The sequence below is a fragment of the Danio aesculapii genome, chromosome 17, assembly GCF_903798145.1.
Source record: "Danio aesculapii chromosome 17, fDanAes4.1, whole genome shotgun sequence".
In the NCBI taxonomy this organism is placed as follows: Eukaryota; Metazoa; Chordata; class Actinopteri; order Cypriniformes; family Danionidae; genus Danio; species Danio aesculapii.
Window position 1 is genome coordinate 810387 of NC_079451.1, and position 14643 is coordinate 825029.

At 39.6% G+C, this 14643-nt stretch overlaps 1 protein-coding gene across 1 annotated transcript; it reads left to right on the top strand.

Annotated features, from left to right (window-relative positions):
* The first annotated feature begins 423 nt into the window (after positions 1-423).
* Positions 424-13534, top strand: LOC130244152 (leucine-rich repeat-containing protein 74A). The gene is made up of 14 exons (XM_056476438.1): positions 424-590; positions 1134-1191; positions 2686-2867; positions 4580-4687; positions 5341-5434; positions 5523-5572; positions 6042-6123; positions 6213-6298; positions 6604-6798; positions 8618-8713; positions 8822-8965; positions 10185-10289; positions 10653-10738; positions 12643-13534. The coding sequence occupies exons 1-14, from the start codon at positions 483-485 to the stop codon at positions 13202-13204; spliced, it is 1956 nt and encodes a 651-aa protein (XP_056332413.1). The 5' UTR covers positions 424-482; the 3' UTR covers positions 13205-13534.
* Positions 13535-14643: the final 1109 nt, after the last annotated feature.

Sequence of the window (14643 nt, forward strand, 5' to 3'; positions counted from 1 at the left end):
AAACCCACACCAACACGGAGAGAACATGCAAACTCCACACAGAAACACTAACTGACTCGACTCAAACCAGCAACCTTCTTGCTGTGAGGCCTCAGTGCTAACCACTGGGACACAGAGTCATACATATTATATTATATTATATTATATTATATTATATTATATTATATTATATTATATTATATTATATTATATTATATTATATTATATTATATTATATTATGTGTATGTAACTGTGTGTGTGTGTTTGCATGTGTGCGTTTGTGCAAGTGTGTGTGTACAGGAATAACATGCATGTTTAATGACTAGAGCAGGATCACATATACAGCTGTTGCTAAGACACACACATACACTTCACACACACAGCAGATCGTCAAACACACACATACACACCTCACAGACACAGCAGATCTTCATACACACACATACACACTTCATAAACACACAGCAGGTGGATATACTGTATATGTCACAGCCTGCAGAAGATGAAGACTACAGACAGCAGTGTTCACAGTCTGTCTCTGGATTCCCTCAGTCTGACCGAGAATGAACATCCACATGACGTCCATCTGGAGGATGCAGACGACACCGAGGCGGACACTCACGGTGAATATATATATATATATACATATTTAAAATGTCAGGGTGTCATTTATAAATATATATATTTGCAGATCTGGGGTGGCACTGGTTTGCACAGCGGCCTCAAAGCAAGAAGGTTGCTGGTTCGAGTCCCAACTAGATCAGTTGTCATTTCTGTGTGGAGTTTGCATGTTCTCCCCGTGTTGGCGTGGGTTTCCTCCGGGTGCTTCGGTTTCCCCCACAGTCCAAACACATGCGCTATAGGGGAATTGATGAACTAAATTCGTTGTAGTGTATGAGTGTGTATGGGTGTTTTCCAGTACTGGGTTGCATAAAACATATGCTGCCTAAGTTGGTGGTTCATTCTGCTGTGGCGACCCCTGATGAATAAAGGGACTAAGCCGAAAAGAAAATGAATGAATGAATGAATGACATCCGGTAAACTTCAACTAATGAAACTGAAAACAGTCACAGTATATAAAGCAGTTAGGTTATTGAGAGTTAGTTGAGGTTATAGGGTGATTACTGATATTGAATGTCTTTTATAACTAGAGTCTTTGGGAGATCTGATGGATCGCTTATCAGGAGCCGGTTTCAGGAGAACAACAACAGGTGAGTGCATAGACTAGACACATATACCCACCGACTGTGGTCACTAAAGATCCCAGTTTACCTTGGAATGGAGTGAATTATACACTGATAGAGAGGTCAAATTTTTCGGTGTGTTAGTTTGTGTAATACATGCTTCAGTGAATCAAAAAAAAGTTTAATTTAAATGACATCTAATTTATGAATGAAACCGAGTTTATTCTGTAGGGTTTTGTGAGAGTTTTGTGTATTCTGAACTACAACAACCTCTGATTAGCTATTTCAGAGGCTACTGAAGGTCAAACTATACAAACTAACCATCTAATTCTACTTTACTTTTGGGCTAAGTATACTACCTGACAAAAGTCTTGTGGTGGATCCCAGTTTTCAGATAAACAAATAATAACTTGACTTCTAGTTGATCATTTTGAAAAGTGTCAGAAGGTGATTTTCCCCATGAATCATCTGTTGATCTGCATCCCAATCATCACCAATACTGCAGAAGACCTACTGGAACACACATAGACCAAGATTCTCACAGAAATCAGTCAAGTTTGGTGAAGGAGAAATCATGGTTTGGGGTTACATTCAGTATGGGGGCGTGCGAGAGATCTGCAGAGTGGATGATCAACATCAACAGCCTGAGGTATCAAGACATTTGTGCTGCCCATTACATTACAAACCACAGGAGAGGGACAATTCTCCAGCAGGATAGCGCTCCTTCTCATACTTCAGCCTCCACATCAAAGCTCCTGAAAGCAAAGAAGGTCAAGGCGCTCCAGGATTGGCCAGCCCAGTCCCCAGACATGAACATTATTAAGCACGTCTGGGGTAAGATGAAGGAGGAGGCGTTGAAGATGAACACAAAGAGTCTTGATGAACTCTGGGAGTCCTGCAAGAAGGCTTTCTTCACCATTCCAGATGACTTTATTAATCAGTGATTTGAGTCATGTCAGAGATGTATGGATGCAGTCCTCCAAGCTCATGATGGAGTCAGACACAATATTCATTCTGTTTCCACTGCAGCATGAGCACATATTCTATACTGGACATTATTGAAGGTTCAGTGAGCAGACTTTAGTCTAAGCAGAGTCAGACCTTACTGTCCTAATCAAATCATTCATAATAATTCAAAAGAGCATCGGACTTAACATTGTTTGTTGCTGGACAATAGATAATTGAGAAATTAAAGCAGGTTTTGAAGTAGGTCCACCTGACTTGTGTTTCTGAGATACTCAAAGTTATGAGTATTCACAAGAAAATGGGACGAGCCCCATCTAGCCAGTGTCTCCATTCTTCATGGTCAAACTTGATGGCCAGTAACTCTCTGTCAAACTTGATGGCCAGTAACTCTCTGTTGCCAGTGTCATAACTCTGCTTTGGCAGAGATCTTTTTTTCTGACAGGGCACATGGATGAAGATGGGGAGGGGTTTTTGCTTTATCATGTGCTCTATATGCATTTCTTTCCCTGACCCATTATGTGATTCAGATGAAAGATGCACTTGTGTTTTCTCCAGTATCAGGGGTGAAGCTGATCAGGAAGGATTTGTCGACTGAAGAATTGTACCTGCAGGCCTGTAAACTGGTTGGAGTCATTCCTGTCAGATACTTCATCAGAAACCTGGGCTGTGCCACCATTAACCTCAACCACCACGGGCTCGGCCCACTGGGAGGAAAAGCCCTAGCCATCGCTCTAGTGGTGAGACTCAAGTGGCACCATCTACAGTCTACAATATACTATACTATACGATACTGTACTGTACTGTACTGTACTATACTGTACTATACTATACTGTACTGTACTGTACTATACTATACTATACTGTACTGTACTGTACTGTACTATACTATACTATACTATACTATACTGTACTGTACTGTACTGTACTATACTATACTATACTATACTATACTGTACTGTACTGTACTGTACTATACTATACTATACTATACTATACTGTACTGTACTGTACTGTACTATACTATACTATACTATACTATACTATACTATACTGTACTGTACTGTACTGTACTATACAATACTGTACTGTACTATACTATACTATACTGTACTGTACTGTACTATACAATACTGTACTGTACTGTACTGTACTATACTATACTATACTGTACTGTACTGTACTATACTATACTATACTATACTATACTATACTATACTGTACTGTACTGTACTGTACTATACAATACTGTACTGTACTATACTATACTATACTGTACTGTACTATACAATACTGTACTGTACTGTACTGTACTATACTATACTATACTGTACTGTACTGTACTATACAATACTGTACTGTACTGTACTGTACTATACTATACTGTACTGTACTGTACTATACTATACTGTACTGTACTATACAATACTATACTGTACTGTACTGTACTATACTATACTATACTATACTGTACTGTACTGTACTATACAATACTATACTATAATGTACTGTACTATACAATACTATACTATACTGTACTGTACTGTACTATACTATACTGTACTGTACTGTACTATACTATACTATACTATACTATACTATGCTGTGCTGTGCTGTACTATACTATACTATACTATATTATACTATACTATACTATACTATACTATACTAAACTATACTATACTATACTATACTATACTATACTATACTATACTGTACTGTACTGTACTGTACTATACAATACAATACTATACTATACTATACTATACTATACTATACTATACTATACTGTACTGTACTGTACTATACAATACAATACTATACTGTACTGTACTGTACTGTACTATACAATACAATACTATACTATACTATACTATACCATACTATACTATACTATATAATATAATATAATATAATAATATAATATAATATAATATAATATAATATAATATAATATAATATAATATAATATAATATAATAATATAATAATATAATATAATATAATATAATATAATATAATATAATATAATATAATATAATATAATATAATAATATAATATACAATAATATAATATAATATACTATAATATAATATAATATATAGCTGTGATGTAAAGCGGCTTTTTCAACATTATTCCAGTGTTCAGAATCTATTGACCCTTGAGAAATCAGTATAATATTATGACTTGATGATCAAGAAACAGGAAATGTGATCATCGTTTAATATGTTCTGTTCTATAATATATTATATTCTATAAACTCTGTTGATCAAAGAAGCCTGGTAAATACCATTCTTAATTCTTAACTTTATTGTTGATAAAATCACAGTTTCATCAAAAATACAAAGAAACACATGTAAACAATAAATATGCATGTAAAAGCAGCTGTTTTAAATTGTAATACAGCTGTACTGTAATATAATCACTCATCAGCGTGTGTGTCGGTGCGCAGACAGACATGCACACCACGACTCTGGAGCTGGCTGATAACTGTCTGCGGGCTGAAGGAGCGACACACCTGATGGAGATGCTGAGGGCCAACTTCACCATCCACAACCTGGTGAGTCTCCCTGCGGCTGCTCACATCTGCACAAGGTTTTATTTCTATTGTCAAATATAAGGTTAACACAGCAAGAAGGTCGCTGGTTTGAGTCCTGGCTACAGCATGAGACATCTCTCTGTGGTGTTTGCATGATCTCAATGTGTCCATGTTTGGTTTCCATAATAAACTGTAATAAATACTGTAGAATACATTCGTTTTTACTACAGTCGACTGTGGTGTACTGTAGTATATATATACATGACAACAGATCAATTATTATAGCTGGTGTCACCATAGCAACCATAGCATCACCACAACAGATGAATTACTATAGTTGTTGTGTTACCATAGCAACTGTAGAATCACCACAACAGATGAATTACTATAGTTGTTGTGTTACCATAGCAACTGTAGACTCACCACAACAAATCAGTTACTATAGTTGTTGTGTTACCATAGCAACTGTAGAATCACCACAACAGATTAATTACTATAGCTGTTGTGTTACCATAGCAACTGTAGAATCACCACAACATATCTATTACTTTAGTTGTTGTGTTACCATAGCAACAGATTAACTCAAGGACTATAGTATGGTTCAAAAACACTACAGTATTTACTGTACATTACTGTAGTATTATTTCATGTGCCAAGTGTGTGTGTGTTTTCAGGACCTCTCAGACAATCAACTTCAGTCTGCTGGAGCCGAGAGTGTGGCTAAAATGCTCCTGGAAAACATTTCCATTAAATCCCTCAAACTCTCAGGTACTTCACGGTTATGACCATCATCCCACATGATGAGGAGCTGAAGCTGATTCAGACTGACATACAGACACAACACTTATGTTCACAGGCAATAAGTTTACTGAAGATGATGCCAAATGGTTTGCAGATGCTCTTTCGGTAAGTTTAAGGGTTTGTTCACACAGAAATGAAACTCACCCACATGTGCACATGCTTTGAAAACTGTTTGACCAGACTGTGGATTAAAGCCAGTGATATAATAAATAATGTTTGGTTTCTTACTCGGAACGATCGCTTCGCTTCACAAGACCTCAGCGTGTCATCAGAGGATGTGAATATTGATTTGGACTCATTTGTATGTGTTTAATTTTAATCTACAAAACCTGTCACGATTCACTGCCATTATAAGAAGCATCAGACACCACAGATTCAGCTCAAAATCTGCTTTAATGTTCTGCTGAAGAACAAAAGACACCTCTTGGATGACCTGTGGGTGAGTAAATCAACAGGAGATTTTCATTTTTGGGTGAACTAACCCTTACATAAATGCCACTTATGTCTGCAAGCAAGTATAAACAAACATAACTTTGATTTTCAAGAAAAGAAAAATCTAATTTTGGTTTTTCAGAGCAACTACAGGGTGAAGGAGCTGGATTTAAGCCACAATGAGTTCAGTGGCAGAGGTGGAGAACATCTGGGCCAGATGATCGGTGAATAAAACAGACCATCTGTGAATTAAACTTCACAACACACAGACAGACAGACAGACAGTACAGTAATGAAATGTTTGTTCATGCAGCAAATAACGATGGTTTAGAGGTTCTTGATCTGAGCTGGAATCACCTGCGGATGAAAGGAGCCGTCGCTTTCTGTGCGGGACTGAAGGTGAAGACAAAATAAATAATAATAATAATAATAATAATAATAATGCAATATATTTAACAAAATGTTTGTATCATTTGTTATTGTTTGTAAAATTTACCAGAATTTTCTTACATGTACGTTTTTTTCCTACACATTTCTAACCATAATAGTGTTAATAACTCATCTCTAATAACTCATGTCTTTTCTCTTTGTCATGATGACAGCACATAATATTAGACTAGATATTCTTCAAGACACTAGTATTCAGCTTAAAGTGACATTTAAAGGCTTAACTAGGGTAATTAGGGTAAAGGCTGTGTTTTCAGGTGAACACGACTCTGAAACACCTGGATCTGTCGTGGAATGGCTTTGGAAATGAAGGGGCTCTGGCACTGGGGGAAGCGCTGAAGTTCAACAACACACTGCAGCATCTGGACCTCAATAACAACCGGATCACAGATGAAGGAGCCGGCATGCTGAGCAAAGGCCTGGAGGCCAACGACACACTGCGGGTACTGCAGGTCAGCCTCTGAACACTGAAAACACATTACCTGGGGCTGGTACCACAAAGGTGGCTGAACAAACTCAGGATTACAGGATTAGTTTTGAGTTTACAAAACCAGAAAAAGTAAATAGTGCCCTTGTTGTCACTTTGCTCACTGTTGGTTGATGGAATCTTGGTTAGTTATTTCTAAACCAGAACATAACCTGAGCATAACCAGAACATAACCTGATCATAACCTGAACATAACCAGAACATAGACGAATGTCTATATTGTAACTTTGCTCACTGTTGATTGATAGAATCTCGGTTAGTTATCTCTAAACCAGAACATAATCAGAACATAACCAGAACATAACCTGAACATAACGAGAACATAACCTGAACATAACCAGAACATGGATTAGTGTCTTCATTGTCAATTTTTCAAAGTCGATTGATGGAATGTCGGTTAGTTATCGCTAAACCAGAACATAACTTGAACATAACCAGAACATAACCTGGATATAACCAAAACATAACCTGAACATAACCAGAACAAAACCAGAACATAACCTGAACATAACTAGAACATTGACGAGTAACTTTATTGTCACTTTTCTTAAAGTTGATTGATGGAAACTTGGTTAGTTATCTCTAAACCAGAACATAATCTGAACATAACCAAGACATAACTTGAACATAACCAGAACAAGAACGAATGTCCTTATTCTCACTTTGCTCAAAGCTGATTGGTGGAATATCAGTTATTGATCTCAAAACAAGAAAATAACCTGAACATAACCTGAATATGACCTGAACATAACCAAAACATAGCCTAACATAATCAGAACATGGTGGTACATTTGCTCACAGTTGATTGGTGGAATCTCAGTTATTGATCTTTAAACAAAAATATAACCAAAAAATAACCTAAATTATACCTGAACATATCTAGAACATAACCAGACCATAAGGTTGTGTCTCTCCTTACGTTCCTCACAGTTGATTAATGAAATTGCAGTTAGTGATCTCTAAACTAGAACATAACCTGAATATACCCTAAATATAACCTGAATAAACCCAGAATATAACCTAAACATAATCAGAACATAGCCTGAGCAAAACCAGAACATAGGGGAACATTTGCTTACAGTTGGTTGACGAAATCTCAGTTAGTGATCTCTAAACCAGAACATAACCTGAACATAACTACAACATAATCAGAACATAGCCTGAACAAAACCAGAACATAGGGGCAAATGTGCTCACAGTTGATTGATGGAATCTCAGTTAGTGATCTCTAAACCAGAACATAACCTGAATATAACTAGAACATAGCCTGAACATAACCTGAATATAACCTGCCTCAGAGCAGGTTAGCTGTGCACCTTAACATAGTGACAAAGAAGGATTAAACCCAAGTTGGCATCATGGTACAAAAGGACCCCGAATTATTACAAAATAAAACTCAAATTTCACTGGATAGCCAGCTAATTCAGCTTCATGGACCAGCCTCCTGCTCTAACATCAACATGATTCATGATTACCATCAGTTACAGAGCATAACCTGAACATATGTTCTGGTTTAGAGATCCCTAAGTGAGATTACCTCAATCAACTATGCAAAATGATAATAAAGAAACTTTTCCATGTTCTGGTTAAGTTCAGGTTATGTTCATGGTATAAGCTGCTTTAGATATTTTTATTCTACCAATTAGAGATCACTGATGTCATCTTTAAACCTTCTGTACCATCAGTGTTCATTTTAGACAGCGACTCTACATGATAAATGCCATATTGAGCAACTCCAACGTGATTTGGACATGTGGGATATACTGATACTTGTTCCCCTCCAGCTGGCGTATAACTCACTGACGGTGGAAGGAGCTCTCACTTTAATCAACACGATCAAAAACACACCAAAATCCGCCATCGAGGACATCAACATATGTGTGAGTGATGTGATAAAAACTCTGCTTTTGCTTGATGAGGCTTGAATAAGCACAGCACACACACTGTTGTGTACTGAAATCTGCCAGTGTGTGTGTGTTGGGTCGCAGAACGTGCTGGTGAACGAGAACTTTGTGCAGCTCCTGGATCTGACCTGTCAGGAGCGTCCCAGTCTGGAGGTGCAGTATGGAGGCGTCGGCGGGTTCATCGCCAAGAAGCCTCGAAAACGCATCGACCCCATGAAGATCATTCAGGTGCACAGACTGCACTCACAGCTACTAACACTAGCTATGTTTTCATCCAAATTAGATTTGTGCGCAAACTGGAATATGGCTAGAACATTAGCGAATAAAGCAATGTTTCCATCCAATAAGAAACAAAAGAGAACAAAATCATCACTTCCTGATAAACTTTGCACAAATATCAGTCAGAGAAATGTAGTTTAGTGCATTGGGAGAAGCAACTCTGGCCTTTTTTTCTTCTCCAATAAATGAGTTGAGCAAGGCAGTTCTGGAGGGAATAATATTACAACCCCAAATCAGAAAAACTTGGAACAGTATGGAAAACGCAAATAAAAAAGATAGAAGGGATTTCTATATTTACTTTGACTTCATATCTTCTTATTTCATTGCAGACAGAACAACTAACATTATGTAATGTGTAATGTGATCTTCATTGTTTTCCCCCATAAGAAAGTCACGACAGTAAAGCATTTCCCACTGTGTAACGTTGCTGTTCCTTTTCACAACACTTAAAAGACATGTAGGGACTGAAGACACCAAGTGATGAAGTCTTTTCAGGGGTCATTTTGTCCCATTCTTCCTGCAAACAAGTCTTAAGTCTTCGTTGTCACATTTTGCACTTCAAAATGCACCACACATTCTCTATTGGAGACAGGTCGGGACTGCAGGCAGGCCAGTCCAGTACCTGTATCCTCTTCCTCTGCATTGTCTTGTTGAAATATGCATGGGCATCCCTGGAGAAGAATGTTGCGCTCCAAAATCTCTCTGTACTGTTCAGCATTAATGGAGCACCCCAGAAGTGCAGGTTACCTTTACCAAGAGCACTGACACAACCCCATACCATGACAGACCCTGGCTTTTGGGACTTGTTGCTGGTTACAGTGTGGATGATCCTTTTCTTCTTTGGTTCGGAGCACACGGCGTCTATTTCTCCCCAAAAAATACCTGAAACACTGATGTATCTGACGACAGTACACGTTTCCACTGTGTGATGGTCCATCCCAGATGTCTCCGAGCCTTCTGGACACTGTTAACATAGGGCTTCCTTTTGGCACAGTACAGTTTTAACTGGCATTTGTGGATGTAACGCCGTATTGTGGTACTTGACAAAGGTTTTTTTATGCTGGGTTTACTCAGTAAACGTGTTTCCATTGTAGCTCATGTACATTTTTGTTATTAGGCAAACATGCTGAAATGTGTGTTAGTGAATGCTCTGAATGGTCTTCTTTAGGATTACCTCGATCAGAGAAAGCTCCGTCTGTGGGACTTCTTCAGAAACATCGACAAGGACGGGACGATGCGTGTTCCTGTGGTCGACTTCAGAAAAGCAGTTCAGGTATTAATCTGCATCTCAAAGCGGCTGTTGGCACCTGCTCACTTTGTCTGTTTTGTATTTTTTCCGAATTTTCATTTCGGGAAAAGCAACAACCATATACAACTCGTGAACTCCTGTGTTTAAACTATTCTAATGTTTTTTCAATGTAAACACGCACTTGACAGACATGTCGTTGTGTTTAAACACAGGAGTTGATGAGTTGTTCAGAATAAGTAAATAATAACATTAATAATGTGCCCCTAAAGTAAAGTCATGACATAAGGCATGCATTAGTTCATAATAAAGTAGCATTTAGTTTAGTACATCTTTACTTATGTACTGTTATTCAAAAGTGTTTCCTGCATTTCTCTCTCTGGTGTCCAGCAATCCAGCATCCCGCTGGAGAGATTTCAGATCGAGGAGCTGATTCAGAGGCTGGACAGAGATCGGACAGGTGTGGTGGACTACAGGTGCGCTCGCTCTCACGCCTCCATAATGAACACTGAGCTCTTCATCAGGACAGTAAATAATACACTCATGATCACCTGCGCTGTTCTCAGAGCGGCACAAGCTTCAATTCATAACCTTACTGAACTACAAAACACAGCAGAATCCATCACTAAAGATTATAACTGTTTCCCTTACAAATACCATAAAAACATTCAAGGAGACCTATTATGCCCCTTTTTTCAAGATGTAAAATGAGTCTCTGATGTCCCTAGTTTCACTGGTTGTTATTTTGGAAATAACTTACCTTGGAATGTCGCCGCTGACCAATCAGAATGAAGTATTCCAGACAGCTGTGTAATAAAGGTATAAGATTAAGATACTGATGACCAACATTACACACTACTGTTTATCGTTTAAGTGAATCTTCTGGATATTTAAAGGGCACTTTTTCTTTTTATCATTTTTGGTGTGAATCCACCACTTATACTATCTATACTACAAGATGCCATAGAATAGTGGACAAGTATGCAATTTGGGACTACTGTTGAGCAATATCCCATGAGCCCTTTAACTTTTTATTTGCTCTAGGGAAGAAGGGTTTGGATCAACGTGCTGCATTAATTTAGGGTGAATTAACCATTTCAACCAGTCAGTGTGAATGCAGCCTTTGACTCTGCACTTGCTGTCCAATATGATGATTGGACTTGTAATTGGAAAGTCGCAGGTTTGAGTCCCAGCTCTGGCAGGGATTGTTAGTGGTGAATAAACAGCATTCTCACCACACTTATTACTATGGCTGAGGGGAGACCCTTGAGCAAGGCATCAATCCCCCAACTGCACCTTGGGTGCCACAGCAAAGGCTGCCCACTACTCCGGGTGTGTGTTCCCAGTGTGTGTGCACTTGGATGGGTTAAATCCAGAGCACAAATTCCAAGTATGGGTAACTGTTATGACTTTCAATACTTGGCCACATGTCATGACTTTCGACTTTCATTTTGCTCAACTTACACTTTGTAGTGATGGGAATTCAGATCATTTCACCGACTTGGACCTTTGAGTCTTGTTCATCCCGAGGAACAAATCTTTTTTCGAGTCATTTCAGTTATTTAGCTCAATTTGTCAAAACACCTGTTACGAGTTGGGGTGACACGGTGGCGCAGTGGGTAGCACTGTTGTCTCACAGTAAGAAGGTCACAGGTTCGAGCCTCGGCTGACCCTCACAGTTCTCAGGGTGCGCTGTAGGTCAATTGGGTAAGCTAAATTGTCTGTAGTGTATGTGTGTATGTTCTGGGGGTTGAGCATTGGGCCAACAACCCACCTCAGTAATGGCCCTGGGAGTAAGTAAATAAGTATGTTATGAGTTGCTTTTAAACACATCTAGAACTAGTCCAAACATTGATTACACTACAGACAAGTCTACAGTGCTGTAAGAAACAGAAAATAATCCTTCGTTGTTTACCTGGGTCATTTGTTTATGAGTAGCTCAGCTCACCTCTGCTGACAAGTCTTCAAATTTGATTGTTCTTTTTCATGTGACAGATAATTTCATATAAGCTTAATCTGAGCCGAAAGGACCCATGATTATTTCACCTTTTGGGTCATCAGGTTTTTGAGTCGTTCCTTCATCATGTTCAGCATGTAAAGAGAGGACTCAAAACCGAGGACTCAAGAAATGAACAGATCAAATCTTTTTCTGGGTCTGACAGCGTATGATTGGCTTACGTCATTCATGCGGTGAACGAACAACTCAAACCTGAGAGAAAACTGCGAAAAGGAACTAATCTTCTCCCCTACCTGCTCAATGTGCTCACTTGCGAATTAATTGAATCATTGAATGATTGAATCATTTAAGAACGACCCATCACTCTCACTCTGACAAACCGGTTTGCTAGCGCTGCTGAATTCTAACTGTGTTTGCCCACAGAGGCCTGGCAGACACTAGGAAGCAGATGATGCGGGACCACCGGCGGCAGCTTCGTAAGGTGGAGTCTCGGCAGAAGAAGGAGAAGCAGAAGAGCGAGCGGATCCTGAAGACCTTCGAGAGCGCGGTGGAGGCCGTGACCCCGCGCAGCTCCATGATCATCATCTCGCCCAAAGAGGACTCCAGCGGCCCGCAGCCCTTCTCCGCTACACCGCTCAGCTCCTGGCACCACATAGTCATGTCCACCAGCAGCCGCTACTCCGACCACAACATGAGCAGCGAACACGTGCACCTCCCCATGATCGGGAATCCTCCGAGCTCGCCGGGAATGAGGTCGTATTCACAGCCAAACCTGTTTGCTAGTATGCCCAAAACAACCTCCAGCAAACCGGCCTCTGCGCAGGGCATCCACTCCACCTCCAACCCCAGCGTGACCAGCAGCAAACTCAGCCCCATCGCCAACCTGACCCGCTCCAGGCCCGCACTGCACACCGAACCCAGCGGGAGAGCCAGAGCTAAGGGCAAGAAGAAGAAGAAGACCAAGAAAACTAAGGAGAAGATTTAACAACAGCAGGACATGAAGTGTTTACTTCTCAAGCCTGAGGTATCAACACACTTGCAGTTGAGCACATGGATGTTTTTATCTCAGTTCTCAGTGATCCAACTTTGTCCTACACTACCATGATGCTTTGCGTGAGAGAAACTTCTGTTTGCAGTATCTGTGTTTCCCAGATGGATTTTGAGCCGTTCTTCTTCAGAATAGTGTTCAGGTGATGCTGGTGGAGTAAAACCTTTCCTGACTCGCTCCTCCATAACAGCCCAAAGTGCTCAATAATATTTAGTTCTGGGTACTGTGCAGGCCATGAAAGATGTTCAACTTCACTTTCATGTTCATCAAACCACTCTGTCACCAGTCTTGCTGTGTGTATTGGTGCATTATCATCCTGATGCACAGCACCGGCTTCAGGATACAACGTTTGACCCATTGGGTCACATGGTCTTCAAGAATGGTTGGGTAGTCCTTGGCAGTGACCATCTAGCACAAGTACTGGGCCTAAGGAATGCTAGGATATTGAGCCCAAACCATCACTTACCCCTTTGGGTAAGCTTCACTCTGGACATCAGCAGTCTGGTTGGGACGCTTCTTTGGGGCTTCTCCACACTATAACTCTCTCGGATGTGGGAAAGACAGTGAAGGTGGACTCATCAGAGAACAATAAATGTTTCGCATTGTCCACAGCCCAAGATTTTCTCTTCTGGAACCATTGAAACCGAAGTTTTCATTGGCACGAGTGAGCAGAGGTTTGGCTATAGCAGCTGGCCATATATTTTCACCATGTGGAGCTCCAGACCAACAGTTCTGCTGGAAACAGGAGAGTTGAGCTGCACATTTAATTCTGCAGTGATCTGGACAGCAGTGGCTTTATGTTTTTTAGATAAATCAGGGTTATCAGCCGGACATCCCTTTCAGACAGCTTCCTCTTGTGTCCACAGTTCTTCCTGTTGGATGTAGTTCTTCTTCTTGATGGTTTGCGGACATTACTCTTGATACAGCGGCTCTTGATTATCACAAAGACTTGCCGTCTTGGTCACAGATGCACCAGCGAGACGCACACCAACAATCTATCCTATTTTGAACTTTGATATGTCCCCATAATGTTGTGTGCCTTGCAATATTTTATGCAAAACTGTGCTGTTACTCTGCTAAATAAACCTTGTTTCAGTTTCATTGTCCAACCCCTGTATATTATTATTATTATATATATATAAGATCAATATAAATGTGAATGTGCCTGTGGTTTTCTTCTATATTATTGGTTAGAAAGATGTTCTAGAAAGTTAAAAACAAGTTTCGTAATCATCAGTTAGGTAACAGTGGTTATTAGACTGTATATAATAAACTGCTATTGTGATTCTTTACACTTTTTGGGAGATCATTTTCGAGAGAGAGACAATTTAGTGATTACAGGTGGACGACTATTGATAAAGTGGGAATAGAAAATG